The 14,668-nt window shown below is 37.4% G+C and overlaps 1 protein-coding gene across 7 annotated transcripts in view; it reads left to right on the top strand.

The window, feature by feature from the left end:
- LOC145687887 (UDP-N-acetylhexosamine pyrophosphorylase-like) overlaps positions 1–14,668 on the top strand; it is a 124,280-nt gene that overhangs the window by 40,006 nt on the left and 69,606 nt on the right. The window contains exon 1 of one of the 7 annotated variants that reach the window (XM_081761411.1): positions 4,593–4,828. The exons of 1 other annotated variant lie outside the window; for it this stretch is intronic. Coding sequence is in view for 3 of the 6 variants with exons in the window: in XM_081761407.1 (XP_081617533.1) it covers positions 5,758–5,784 (27 nt within the window). In the remaining 3 variants the exon portion in view is untranslated. Of the gene's footprint in view, positions 1–4,592; positions 4,829–4,854; positions 5,011–5,742; positions 5,785–5,991; positions 6,252–6,530; positions 6,564–7,221; positions 7,380–14,668 lie in introns of those variants that run through there. 5 more of the 7 variants (XM_081761409.1, XM_081761407.1, XM_081761412.1 and 2 more) reach the window with 5 other exon arrangements.

Raw genomic sequence — 14,668 nt, 5'->3', positions numbered from 1 at the left:
ATGGGTATGGCCTTGGCTCTGAGGTTCAAGCATCCGTTGGAAATTTTTAATGCGTACTTATAAAATTAATATTGAAATAACATTTTCATGACATTGACAGAAACTTAGCGCATGTGACCGCAAGTTTGATTTCATAGGTGTATGCTTATACGTTGAATAATTGTTTATCAATATAACTTATAGCCCCCTTAGGTATACGGCATATCTAGGATTCAACGATATAACATTATACAACAATAAATAATCTATATTCAAACTGAGAGTGATTTCGTACTTATTTCACATAACGAAGTTTGATGCCGTTATTATGTATTTCTAATGTAGGTCAAAAGTATTTATATAAATTGAATTTACACAAAAGACATAGACAGTTGAGTCGTTTTCAGTTTTCACTCAAATTATTCTAAAATATTGGTGCCGCGGTGGCTCAGTGAAGCCGGTGGGTGTAGCCGAGCGGTCTGAGGCGTTAGGCTGATGATCGCAAGGTGAAGCTCATTGGGGGTTCGAGTCCCTCTGTAGTAGCAAGGGTGGAATTTTAACTGTCCTCGATGTTTCTGTGTTCGTGTCCCTGTCGTGTCTAGTAGTCCTGAAAAGTGGTTGCAGTAGAAAATAAGTCAGGAAGTTATTTTATATATATATAAAAAAAGTGGTAGAGTGTTCAGCTCTGGTGTTTGGGGTCCCGCGTTCGATCCCAGCCCCCGCCAAGTAAACTTTGTGGTGGGCAAACAACATGTGCGTGGGTTTCCTCGGGATTCTCCCACTTTCTTCTTTCCACCATTTTCATTTATTTTTCATCATCACTGTCTCCTTTAGCTTAGCCGGCATAATCGTGGGACGTAAAACTCACAAATTTAATTTCATTTCATATTCTAAAATATTAAAAGGTTTAATTATTATTATTTTAATTTTTTCTCCCTTTTTTGGTCAATATTGCAAAACATATCATCATCGACATAGTAATAGCTATTTTGCCATTATTGGCAGGTCACTTGCTGCAGCTGAGAAGCTTCGATCACTGTGGTCCTCAGCTTGTCTCTTCGTATTAACGTAGCAATTTTCTGTCTTAATATCTTTCTTCAATTACAATCTCCTTCGCCCCCTCCCTCTAGCACGTCCCTCATAATACAGTTCCTCCTCAGCCAATGTCCTCCTCTTAATTACATCAAAAATTCTTCTTTTCTCCCCTACTGCTAATATTTGTAAAACCTTCGCATTCGTTTTCCGTTCAACCCAGCTGATTCGCTCCTTTTTCTCCATGCCCACATTTCGAAAGTCTAATTGTTTCATTGTTTTTGCGTAATGTCCTTGTTTCTGTCCCATACAGTACATATTAGAATCAGTAAAACAAAATTTCAATATTTAATTGGGAGTTTGTTCAATACAAAGATGAGCTGATCGTGGTTGTAAATAAAAAAAATCTGACGCCTTTAGAGTGTAAAAATAATTTTGCAATTTATGGTATTTGTGCCGTCTTGGTTTTGTTTCATGCGTCTCAGTCAGGGGTAGCCTCCCCAGTTTGGGAACCAGTGGAGTATTGGATCTGTTAAAACATATAAAAATATTACGAAATGTTGTGATTTATCTTATAAGTAGTGAAGCGTGATCACCCATTGAAAAAAAAAGTAAAGGTCATCGCCTATGTTGTACAGTATCATCACACTTACACGAAGGTAAAATATATTACATTTAGAAACATACACTGTATTTCCCTCACCATTGACGCAATGTAGGATTTATTATCCCTTATATCCAGAGTAAAATTGACTTATGAAAATCATAGATGTCTTAAAAGCAAAACTTGCAAGACTCTTGCAAGCAAGACCAAGACTGGGTGTGCAAGACCAAGACCAAGACCAAGACTAGGTGTGCAAGACCAAGACCAAGACCAAGACCGAGGGTTCCAGTGCAAGACCAAGACCAAGACCGCATGTGCAAGACCAAGACCAAGACCAAGACCACCCGGGTCTTGGTCTTGGTCTTGCATTTGCTCATCACTATTAATAACTCTTAAACTACCCGACGGATCTCGATCAACTTTTCAACATAGATGAAGTTCGGGCCTGAGATGTTTTTTGTCATTTCGCTGTGACGGTGCAACGACCTATATATTACTGTCGAATCCATAGTTTTCGGGGTAGCTGAGAAAAACAGTGACACTTCCGATGCCGTTTAAATCCAAACCCAGACCCCTTAATTACTCCTAAGTAGTGATGGTGACATGAAAAAAATAATTGAAAGTAACCGATATTAGTGTCGAATGCATAGTTTTTGTGGTCCCTAAGTTGATTGGTGACAGTTTTGGTGTCCTTTATGTCCAAAATGAAATGTATTCTCACCGTGCGAAGAACAGGCATTCTGCTAATTAAATTATATAATATATTATTTGAGTTATCTACTCTATATTGTTTATCTTCTTGAGATTCTCAACTATAATGTGTAACACCTAATTTACTTGATTTTTACTTTTGGTCTCTTTTTAATAGGACTGATGTCTTATACAACGGACCATAAAGGGAAAACCTCCGGTCCGCGAACCACCGTTTGAGAAACGCTATCTTAGACAATTGGTTTTCCTCTTTTTAATTATCTTTATTTTCATTCTTTTCTACCGTTCGTTCTCCAAGATTTCTTCATGTTTCTTCTTTCGGTTTTCCCAGTTAATTGTACCCACCCTTTTCCATAGTGATATTTAGGGGGCTTCTAAGGCGCTTTACATTGCTATTCCGTACACAATATTTGAGTTAAAAAAATTAAAAAAGAAAAAAATGTTTATGATGATGGTTCCACAGTCAACAAGAAAAACAAATGTCTGGCATGTTTAACTTTAAAAAAAAAAAACATAGCTATGAGTAGTAACTTTAAAATAACATGTAGTTAGTTACAAGAATATTTAAACCAGACGAAACAATGATATGAGTCGGAGTAGTATGCAATTCTTTAAGGATTACAATGAAACCGTAAACAGAAGTTTGTTGATATTAGGGAAAACAAAACACTTGTTGCTCCATGAAAAAAATCTTGAGAAGACATTTTAACAGCGATATATATATATATATATATATATATATATATATATATATATATATATATATATATATATATATATATATATAACTCTATGGCCTATGGAACCCGGAGGTTCAACGCCGCGTTCACAAGAGGTCTCCACTGACTTCTATCCTTAGCTAACTACATCCAGTTTCTACTTTGTATTCCTATCTCTGCAAGATCCATCTTAATATTGTCCTCCCATCTGCGCCTAGGTCTTCCTAATGGTCGTTTTCCGATTGGTCTTCCAGTTAAGACTTTGAAAGCGTTTCTACTTTCTTCCATTCTAGCTACATGACCTGCCCACCTAAGCCTCCTAGACTTGACGACCCTAACAATGTTGGGTAAACCGTATAAATTATGTAGTTCCTCGTTATGAAGTTTCCGCCATTCCTCTTGGGTCCGAATATTCGTCTCAGGATTTTGTTCTCAAATACTTTCAGTTTATGTTCTTCCCTCAGTGTAAGCGACCATGCTTCGCATCCATATAGAACAACAGGCATGATTATCGATTTATATATGTTAAGCTTCAAATTCCTCGACAGAATTCGCGATGACAAGAGATTTTGAACCGAATAGTAACACGAACTTCCTGCTTTTAGTCGACATTTAATTTCTTCGTGAATATGATTTTCCTCTGTTAATATTGATCCTAGATATTTGAAACTATCCACTTTATCAAAAGTATTATTTAATATTTTAACGCATCTATAATTTGCTGTATTACGGTCCCGATGCACTGCCATGCATTTAGTTTTCTCTGCATTTACTTCTAAACCCATGTCCCTGCAAGCGTTTATATATATATATATATATATATATATATATATATATATATATATATATATATATATATATATATATATATATATATATATATATATATACTGTATAAAAGAGAAGATAAAACATTTCAGAAATAGATATTTTTATCTTATAATCAGTTAATTAATATTGGTCCACATGGAATAAAATGGAGAGAACACAAGTATATGATTAATTCAAGGTACTATTTCGACATTTGTAATTGAACTATAACGGAATTAACTGCCACTTAGCTATTCCTTTACACAAATATGAAAATGTGTTCAGACATTATATAGCACTAGGAAACACTCTGTAAACTCAACACGAAGCACTGTCAGAAAATTAGTTTAGCATCTGGAAATATGAATATCCCGTTGTCAGAAATAATTATGATATTGTTCGAACATATTTCCGAAGGACGAGCTAATTTGCGTCTTCTTTCACGAGCTATATTTAGTAACATTTTTCTTGCGGGCAAAAGTGCAGCTGTTTCAAAACTTTATCTTACTGTGTGAGTGAACAAACACAACTTATTTAAAAACCAATCCCCAGAAAAACAGGTTTTAAGTGTTGCATGTAATATTGTTTTGTTGGTTAAATAACTAGTGTTGCGAGCGATTTCTTGACAAGGATGGATGTAACCTTGGCCGGTTTGAAGTTCCGTTACAGGCAATAAGAAGGTAGCGGTGAACGCTCAAGGCGTTTATTATGATATTTTTTTTTTTATCTAATCTCCGTTTAATTAAACACTGACGTTTCAAACGCAAACAGAAAATTAACAAACCAGTGAAGCTTGAGTTCCCGAGTTTAGAGCAAATTCAGGATGTCAGAAAAGAAGAAAAAATAAGAAAAAGTGTTTTGATCTCATTCGAATTACAGTATTTATGTCAAGTGTACAGTATGAACAAGCTGTGCTTTGTATAGAAAAACTGTCAATCAGTCGCGCATATTGTGCTGAAAACAGAAAACATTGGTAAGTGGTTTGTGACGTCATCGTAACTTGTCATAGGCACAAGTGGTGGGAGTACAATTTCTTATCAGATGATAATAAAGTATCAATACATACAATTGAAGAAGTACAGATTCAGTTTCTATTCAGCTGTCAAAGAGTGGTGTGTCTACTGATTTGTAAGGATCCATTTGTCTACCATGCCGGTTAGTATATCATCTTAAATTTATAGGAACTTTTATTTTACGTGGTCCATTAATTTTCTTAGCTTAGAACTAATTTTCCCTTACCTATATGTGTTAGTTTTTGTTTTGTTTTGTTTTGTGTGCTACTATGTATTGGCACCTCTTTTTGTGTGTATGATAGGTATTTCGTTTCAGGATATTTAGTAATGATATAGCTAGCGCTTGTATAAAAACATAGATTGTTTGCCAGATATAATCAAAATACATCATAGTTTCAAGTTCTTGTTTGAGTTGTTTACATTTTGCACCAACGAAAGTGAAAGTGTCCAGGTTGAAGGGGTGTTAAGGCTGGATTCGGATGCAAAACCCCTTTCCAAATTCCCTATAGTTCACCCATATCATTGAGAAGGAATGTTCATTCGTACTTTCACTTACGCTCAATACGGGGCAGGCGTTCCGCAAGGTAACGGCCCCGCGAGGAGGTTGCTCTCCGTTGAAGGTACATGTTGAGAAAGTAACAGAGAAGCAGTGTTGCCAACGGCAGCGGTTTCCCGCTAAATCTGGTGGTTTTACGATCGTGTCTAGCGGTGGAAATTCGCTGGCAGCGGGGCAGCGGGAAATCTAACTTTTTTTAAAAAAATATTTGCAACGTATTTCAAAACATGTTACTTTTTGATAAAATGTGTTACTGTTGTATTTTTTCTTATCTAGGTATTGGGCGAGTGTATTACAGATGCTTGCGAATTACCTGTGTACTATAGAAGTGGTATGTGGCAAGGTTGCTCTCGAGACGTGGTATGTTGGCAACGTTCTCTTTTTTTCGAAATCAACGGGACAATCCCGTTCAATCGAGACGTATGCTCGTCCCTTTCGTTCCTTCACTGGATATGATCGTTCCGAATTAAGCATCCGAGACGGCCTAATTTTGTTCGAATGAGGACTCTGTTCCCGCTACCACTTCCTGTCAATTAATAGTTCTTAGTTGACAGTTCTGTGGTCGGTCATTTCTTTTTCCGGTTTATGCGGACTTGTGCTAGTTTTAGTGTTTCTTGACTACAATTGTCATTGTGTGGTGTAACAATGGGACGAACAAGAGCAAGTTATTGTCAAAAATTTAGAAACGACTGGCTAAATGATCCAAATTTGAAAGACTGGGTATTGGAAGTTGAGGAAGATCGTAGGTAGATCGGTGCAAATACTGCAAGTGCAATTTGAAAGCAAAATTTTGTGATCTTATAGCACATAGCAAAACTAAAAAACATGTAAGTGCAGCTGAACCTTTTAATTCAAATAAACAAAAGAAAATAGAATTCCCGGTGACAAACGTTACTTTTGACACTGCTCGAGTCGAGGAAGGGTTGGCTTTATTTACCGCGTGTCATTGTTCTATTAGAAGTATTGACCATCTTAGTGAATTGTGCAAACGCTATTTCCAGTGAAAGAGGTACACTTACATCATAGTAAGTGTAGTGCTATGATCAAGAATATTTTATCTCCATACTTCAAGGAGAGCCTTCGGAAAGACATTGGTGACAGTGACTATAGCATTCTTCTTGATGAATCAACAGATATTGGTATAGCCAAACAGATAGGTTTATGTATCATTTACTATTCTGATGCACGTTCTACTGTCGTGTCTACTTACTTATTAAAAAAAAGTAGGAATGTACGAGTTCCAATCGGCTCATGCTAATTCAATTGTGAATTTACTAAAAGTAGCTTTGAAAGATTTCGGGCTTGATTTGAAGAAACTACGCGGTTTAGGGACTAATAACGCTAATGCCATGGTGGGAGTTAATAATGGTGTGTACCAAATTTTAAAAAAGAAATCAATCATCTCGTGTTAATTCGTTGTGTTCGTCATTCTGTGCAAATGGGAAGAGATGTGGTTGACGCTATTCTTACTACTCGTGCAGGGTTCAGACGACTCGGGAAGTGCTGCCATGATTTCGATTTACCATTTCCATATTACAAAACATTCATACTATGACAAAAGCAACGTACTCCAATGTACAAGTTGAAGACGATGAATCGGAGGATGAATTAGCTCCATTAATGAATGCTTTAATTCTTTTAGTGCATAGATTGGAATTAATTAAAATATGCAGCTTTTTCAGGTGTAGCGGGATTTTTAGCTATATTTGTAGATCGCGATAATTTTTTGGCGGAATTCTGGCGGTTTTGGTTTTCAATTTAGCGGCATTTTGTGAAAACTCGTTGGCAACACTGCAGAGAAGTGGGTCAGTTCTGTTCTGTCCAGTGATCGCGTAACACCTACCAGTTGGAAGCGTGGTGCGGCTCTTTGACAGCGTGTGCTACTGGATGCAAGAAGTGTCAAGAAGTTCTTTTCATAGTGTGTTTGCAATTGTTTCTTGTTGTCAGTGGGATAGGTGAGTCTTCTTCTTCAGTGTTTCAGATCAAAGCCACAAGAGTCATGTTAGGTCATTTGAGGTCACGGTGCCTGGAGGCAAAATAAAAATTTCTTGGAGCGCTCCAGGTGTCATGCTGGGTCGCGGAACATCGGACAAGGCAGAAACTGTTTGATGAGCGCACTTTTCCGTGTTTTTGCGTCCCAGCGCAAGTGCGCCTTTGCGGACAGAAAAAAAATTATAAGGGAGAAAAAAATAGGTGTCTAGAGCTGGAACCTGGCTTTTAATGAGAAAGTCTAGTGAACCTGTTCAACGACTTGAGTGATATTAGCTTTCTCTGGAGAACCGACGTGCGGGAGATTTGGGTCACTTGCTTTGTAGGTGTTTTCAGGTGGAGATAAAAAGCCACGCGCGCCTATTTTGTCATGTGTTGTAATAGTGTCATAACACGGTTTAAGAAAAAAAAAATGCAATTACTCGTGATTGAAGGAGTGGCAGGTTTTATTCGCATTGATTGTGTTTGCAACGTCGGAAGAAAGAGAGAAGAAAAATCCATCTTGCGGAACAATTTGCGTTAAAAAGGTGATCTTTTCTATTGGTGATGCTACATTATGTGTTGTTTGAACGCCAATTTTGCAAACACAATTAATAGAACTTTTCTCTTCTTCTGTGTTACTTGAAAACTGTATATGTAATTTAAAAGCGGACCCTGTGAAAAAAAATATCAACGTACCATTTTAAAAGTTGTTTCTGAAATCCGTAATTTAAAAACATTATGAATTTAAACATACACAAATGTAGACACGTGTGAAATACTTAGTTTTTATTCATTTATTTGTTTATTATTTGTTTACAATTGTACAAACATTCGCAATTTTTTTTTCTGTCTCCGTCTCTAGTATGAGGTATTAGAAATAGCTTACGTACAGCATAAATGGACGCTGACCACAGCATTTTAAGTTGGTTTCAGTTTCAACCTTCAGCGTGTGTGTTTTGTGTTAGCGTGATACGTAGTTCAATCCCCAATGAGGACAAATGTGGTTCGAATCCAATGTCAAACGAATATGTGTTCGTTATGCAACATTAGTGCCAGTAGTGTAAGCAAGAACGTTTCAGGGTTTTACCCCTTTCCCCTTGAGCAAGGTATTGTGAAAAAGTAAACGCTTAATATACCAAGGTATACACACAAATTACTTGTTCTGAGAGGATATGAGAGTGAGTTTTTGAACCCCCTAATTTATGAAATATGTACGCCACTGGTTAGTGATAGAAAGCAACGTCCAATCCCTGATAAATGTACAAAGTCATCCAATAACCACTACGGCACAACCTCATTGCTACTCAAAGGAGAGAAACGAGTGGTGAATACATAATTATTGGAGTAAAAAAAAAAGGCTTATAAAATCATAGATAATATGTTTGTGATTTGCAATCCCTATTTGAAATTAAGGTGGCTACTATAAAATCTGCAGTAGAGCATTTCTTTAGTGAGTACCGTGATTGCTGTTATTTTTATACTTGTAGTAAGTGAGGAACTATTGGTTTGGATTGGCTTGAATTTGACGAGCCTACCTTAGATAACACTGCATGTGTAAAGTGAAATCTGAGTCAAACGTGCATCCAGGGATCGAATCCAGGACCATATAAACAGAAAGCTTACGAATTAGCCATTTTAAAAAAAAAATACCATTCGGTCATGATGAGCCACGTTAGCCAATATGGACGATTACGCATAATATAATTTTGAGTTGAGTTGATTTTGAGTTTAACATCCCTTTCAGCAGCAAGGTTATATGAGAAGGGACCTACTGATTAACGTAGGATCCGAAGTACATGAGCTCTTGCCGGGAATCGAGCGCGGGTCTCCCGCCCCAAAGGCGCATGTGTTAACCATTTAGCCATGATGAGCTCTAAAAAAATAACTAGAGTAATTTTGTCTAGACTCTAGAGATTCGAACTGTGATCTTCCCAATAGCGAGATAAGCATCTTTTGGACATATGGAATGAAAATATAAAGAATGCTTGCGTCAACTCTGTAGGAGCGGAAATGTTTCCTGCATTTTTGTAGCGAGAGGGAAAACCTTCAGTGAAACTGCTCTCCTTCAAGAATGTAGTTAAACGAGTTTACTTAACGTCCACCACATATTGGCTAGCATATGTGAGAGCATTTAGTGGAGTAGTGTGACAAGAATTTTTTTAAAAAAAATGTCGTGTGTTTTTGGAGAGAATATATTAGTTTTGATCGCTAAAGTTCATTTGTGTTAATTTTTAAGCTCTAGCTGCTATCTCTACTGAATCAGGTGATGGAGGAGGTTGCTGATAATATATTCCTTAGTAACACAATATTGATCGCTTTTTCCTTATAAATAACATTACATAATGTACACTTAAAACGTACTTTTCTCGTCCCCCCCCCTTAAAGATCCCATATATAAATACCATATAGATACGATAACACAGACAAGATCTAAACTGAAATTATCAGTGGATATTAGAGATCAACTTAAATTTTCAAACTATTCTCTCTCTCTCTCTCTCTCTCTCTTTTTTTTTTTTTTTTTTTTTTTTGAAATGGAATCTTTCAGTTTTACGTCGCATGGTTATACCATGTAGGCTAAAGGAGATGGTGATGATGAGAAATGAATATGACATGGTGCAATGAAGAAAGTGAGAGGAAACGGGAGAACCCAGAGAAAACCCACATATAAGTTGTTTATCCACTACAATGCTCACTTGGTGCGAGCTAGGATCGAACTAGAGACACCGCGGCCCCCAAAATGAAATTAAATACGGAATATAGCACCTCGTGATTATGCCGTTTAAACTCTTATACGACATCCGCCTCTGATCTTGCTTAATCTCCCGAGTACGCCAGGGATAAGGATGGGCACGAGCGAGTTTTCATTGAAACTCGACTCGATTCGAAACAGATATCTTTGAGCTCGACTCAAGAACCCGGCTCAAAAAATTTATTCCAACTCGACTCGAATTTGACTCGAGTTGAGCCAAAACGAGCCAAATCGAGCAAAATGATGTATGTTATTTCAAATACTTTCTTCAAGTATCCTATATAGACAACATAATTATTATCAATGATACTTACTACTACTATTACAACTTATTATTATTATTATTATTATTATTATTATTATTATTATTATTATTATTATTATTATTATTATTATAACAATACCGTGTATAAACATGAAAGATATGCGGTTTGTATCTGAATACTTAAACACTAGTTGACTGCTGACCTAGGTAGTCGTGAAGTCTAGGAGCCAAGGACATCGTTCACGAGGTTCTGGGTTTGAGTTCCGGAGGGACAAGTATTCGTGCACGGGCCAAAAATTGTTAAAAGTTATAGGGCGCTAGACAAACATGTTCAAAACTGCTCGGCTTGGGTTTAGGATTGTCAACGACTCAAGCGGCTCAGCTCACAGCTCAATTACTATAGAGCCGGCACGAGCTGATGGCTCACCTGAGCCGAGTGGTGCCTCATCCTAACAGAGCCGGCTCGAGCTATTCGCTCAGTTGAACCGAGATGAGCCGGTTGACATCACTACCCGAGTTGGGCTTCTGCTTGGGCACAAAACTTCGACCGTAAAGATCTCAGTTTTGATGGTAAGAACTACAGTATATACATATATTGGTGCTCACGTCATTTGAGGCTGTCTCGTTATAAAATTCCATTAGCGTCTCGTTAATCGAGACAAGACGCGAGCAGTGTCCCATCTCTTGAGCAAAACTAAAAATATTCCACATTACTGCTTACACTTCTCGTGGCTTTCGCTTTCTGGTATAATCAGGCCATGATTTCAAAACCAGCGAGCCATTTATCAAACTCGACTCGACTCGAAACTCGACCTCAAAACAGTGACTCGGCTCGGAACTCGACTCGATAAAATTACCTTTGACTCGACTCGAAACTCGACTCGAATTCACTTCGAGTTTCGAGTCGAGTCGAGTTTTAGCTTAACTCTTGCCCAATCCTAGCCAGGGATACAAATTGTACCTTGTTCTTTATTTACAACTAGCTGCAAGCACCTATCGTTGCTGGGATTTAATTGAACTTAGATTTAAAAAAATAGAAGAAAAGGAACTTCCCAACAATTATTCCACTCTCTGCGTATTTATCCCCTGCTGTTATGTAACCCCGCATAACGAATATGTAATTTTGGTTCTTCCGTACAGGAACGCGTTCTTAGAAACAGCCAGAAATGTCCATAAATTTTTATCCCTCTTGCGGTGCGGTGCGGCCCTAGTAGTAGTGAACATTAAAACTGGATATGGTTGATTTTTAGTGGCAAAAATTGCAGACTGGTGAATATTATGAGATTTGATACACACAAAATTTAGCAGTGAATCTAACCTTTTATTCTATTCATAGAAGAAAAAGGAAGCATCCTGTTAGCCTACCTATTTTCCCGGGTTACTTATTACCTCTTCTTGATTTTCTTTGATTCAAACATTTACCTTTCTTTATAACTAAACGATGTAAATATCCTTTGCTACAATAATTAAACTTCCGTTATGTTGATACCCGTGTATAGTTAGTGTAGGACACCACTTTCGCTTATCAGCTCCTCTTTGTTTTGGTGTTACTGACGAATCACAACTAATAACAGTCGAAAGTATGATAGGAGAAACGAAAGAAAGTAACAACTAAGAAAAACAAACAGAAGAGTAGAATGGACGAAAGAAAGAAAAGAAAGAACTCAGTTCTTACATGGAATAAAATTTGACAAATACAATATTATTTCTGAATAAAGAGCTTAAAGAAAATGGAAAGTCAATGAAATTCTTAGAAATGGTAAGAAGGATTATTGTAGTACGTGGAATGCGAGAAACTAACAAATTTATTTCGGGACGGAGGTTTGAGCCCGATATCCCTCTAAATACGCCACTGGCTGGAACATTACTTTGAAAGATTCACTACAATCAACATTTTGTTGTTTGTGGTTGAAGGTTGAGTTTTGAACCGTAACTTTTTCGTTTTATCAATGCATGAACTTACTACCGAGGATATCAGTAGAGGAACATATTTTGTGAATATATTGAACGTAACATAGATTAAAAGAAGTGCAAGTGTTATTCCATTATTTGTACGTTTCCACGTCATACAATAATATCACGGGATCTTCTCTAGTCACAATTATGAAACATCTGTTTACACAAAAAGTGTCACCTACGATGCTTCTTAGGTTGCAGTTGGGCGGAATTATGCGAGGAAGTGTAAAACGTAGCCAACAGTTACCCATAAAACGGTTACTTCATTCTGTTGACTGTTGATGTGTAATTTTGTCCGCATATTCCTCAAAGGCCTTTTGTTTCGTGACTGTTAAATTTAAATGGCGACTCTCGTGGCTTTTGTGGTGAAAGGGATGTAGTACTTTGACATTAAACGAACATTTGGTGGCTTTTATCGAAGGAATGTTGTTGTTGACGACTGAAGGCCGTGTGTTGTCCCATGAAGTCCATTAAATATCAACGGGATGGGACAGTGGGTTGAAGACCTGAAACTCCAAGGGCAATGCCTCCAGCTTCACAACACGTTCTCCGTGGAACGAAAGCAATTTAGATATTTAAAACAAAACTGATTAACGGCATATATGCGCCGTGTTAATGGATACTCCTATTTTTTTTTCATCGTCAATCGTGGTGGTCCATCTGTTTCTCAAATTTGATTCAATTGAATTTTTTTTCGCCAGCTTACGTTGCTTACGAATTTCTCGTGAATACCATTACATTTTTGGATCAAAAGATCCAATATATTTCAGGCAAAAAATTCTTGTAGGCCTTATATCTGGAGAAGTAAATATAATGTAGCTGAACCCAAACCATCACTTAACTCAGTATGATGTGCTTATTCCGTAGAAAATAAGAAAACTTGATTTAGGGGCCATTCAACAATTTTGTGACCCCTGATTCAAAAACTAATTATTGGACAAGATCGCAATCTTTTGATGAATTTTTGGATCATTCCTAAAATTCTTGGCCAAGATCGCAATGTTTTGACCCTCTTGTTTGGATCATTCCTAAAATGCTTGTTCTTTATTTTATAACTATTGTCTGATGAATTTCTGGTTTGTTTTGCAGTCCATGACCAAGTAAAGCGGCTAGGATAGCACCTGCTTAACTAGATAATGCGTGGTCAGAACTCTCTCTACTGCTCTAGTGATTACAAGTTCGCCTTATCTGCATATGTGGTTTTGGGTTCAAATTCTAGGAATTCGTTACGGTGGCGGATTACTGAAACTGTAGTTCCACATCTTATATAGCCTTGGTGTTGAACACTGGCGCAAGTCCCGAGGGAATGAGCGGAACATATCCCCCCAATCTTGGAACTGGGGGGACTGTCCCCCCAAATAATCTAATTTGAAATGTGTATTTTTGCCTAAGTAGAAACATACCAATTATAAATATGCATGTATTCAGATTTCAGAATGTGTTCACGGCAGTGATTTGTAATACTGATATGTACCACTACTTCATCTATATTGCCTGATATATAATAGACCTATACAACAGTTTCATCTCAGAAATCACTCAGCTACCGTAATATGAATCTCATCCCCCCCCAGAATAAGTCTCAAATTGCCTGCCTCCCAATATTGAAAACAACTCTGCTTCCCTGATTCTCTACAGCACTGTTTTTCAACTACATAAATATTTTGGATATTGCTTAAATATATACACAACGGGAACCAGACCAACTAATGTTGAAGACAGATTTTAGCCGCTAGTTTTGAATAGAAATGTTAAGTGCTCAACAAACATGTGCGGTCAGCACACTGGGTTCTAACACTATTACTTCTCGCTTTATAGACCATGGAATCGTCTCTTGGTCATCAACCTTACGCCTCACATCGCTCAACGACACAACACTGGCTATCACTGAGATCTCCGGTAGATCTTTTATGAGAGACTACAGTTAACTAATAGTTCAAATAGTTTAGAACTAGATTGCTGTTGATTTTGTAGGAATTAGGTGATTAAATTTCTGGGTTTTCGTCATTTATGACCATGTTAGCCTGTTACATATATGAGGGATGACATCAAACTGACTGAGGAATTCGAGAGGAATGGGGAAAAGAGGGAAGCGATCTGGGACTATTGTGTTAGATTTCCATCCCGGCATTTGCCAGGTGTGAACGAGGAAAGCCCAGAAAAAGCCTCACTCAGGATTGCTGCCCTGAAAAAAGCTGTTACACATTTTGACCGAGTATTCGAACCCGAAACTGCTCGCACGAAAGGAGAGAGCGTTAATGACTGACTACACGCTTGTTGATTTCGGATCCTCCTGTGTA

Source organism: Thermobia domestica, chromosome 6, assembly GCF_964235325.1.
Source record: "Thermobia domestica chromosome 6, izTheDome1.hap1.1, whole genome shotgun sequence".
NCBI lineage: Eukaryota > Metazoa > Arthropoda > Insecta > Zygentoma > Lepismatidae > Thermobia > Thermobia domestica.
Note: the sequence above shows the minus strand (reverse complement) of the source record. Positions and strands in the feature narration are given on the sequence as shown.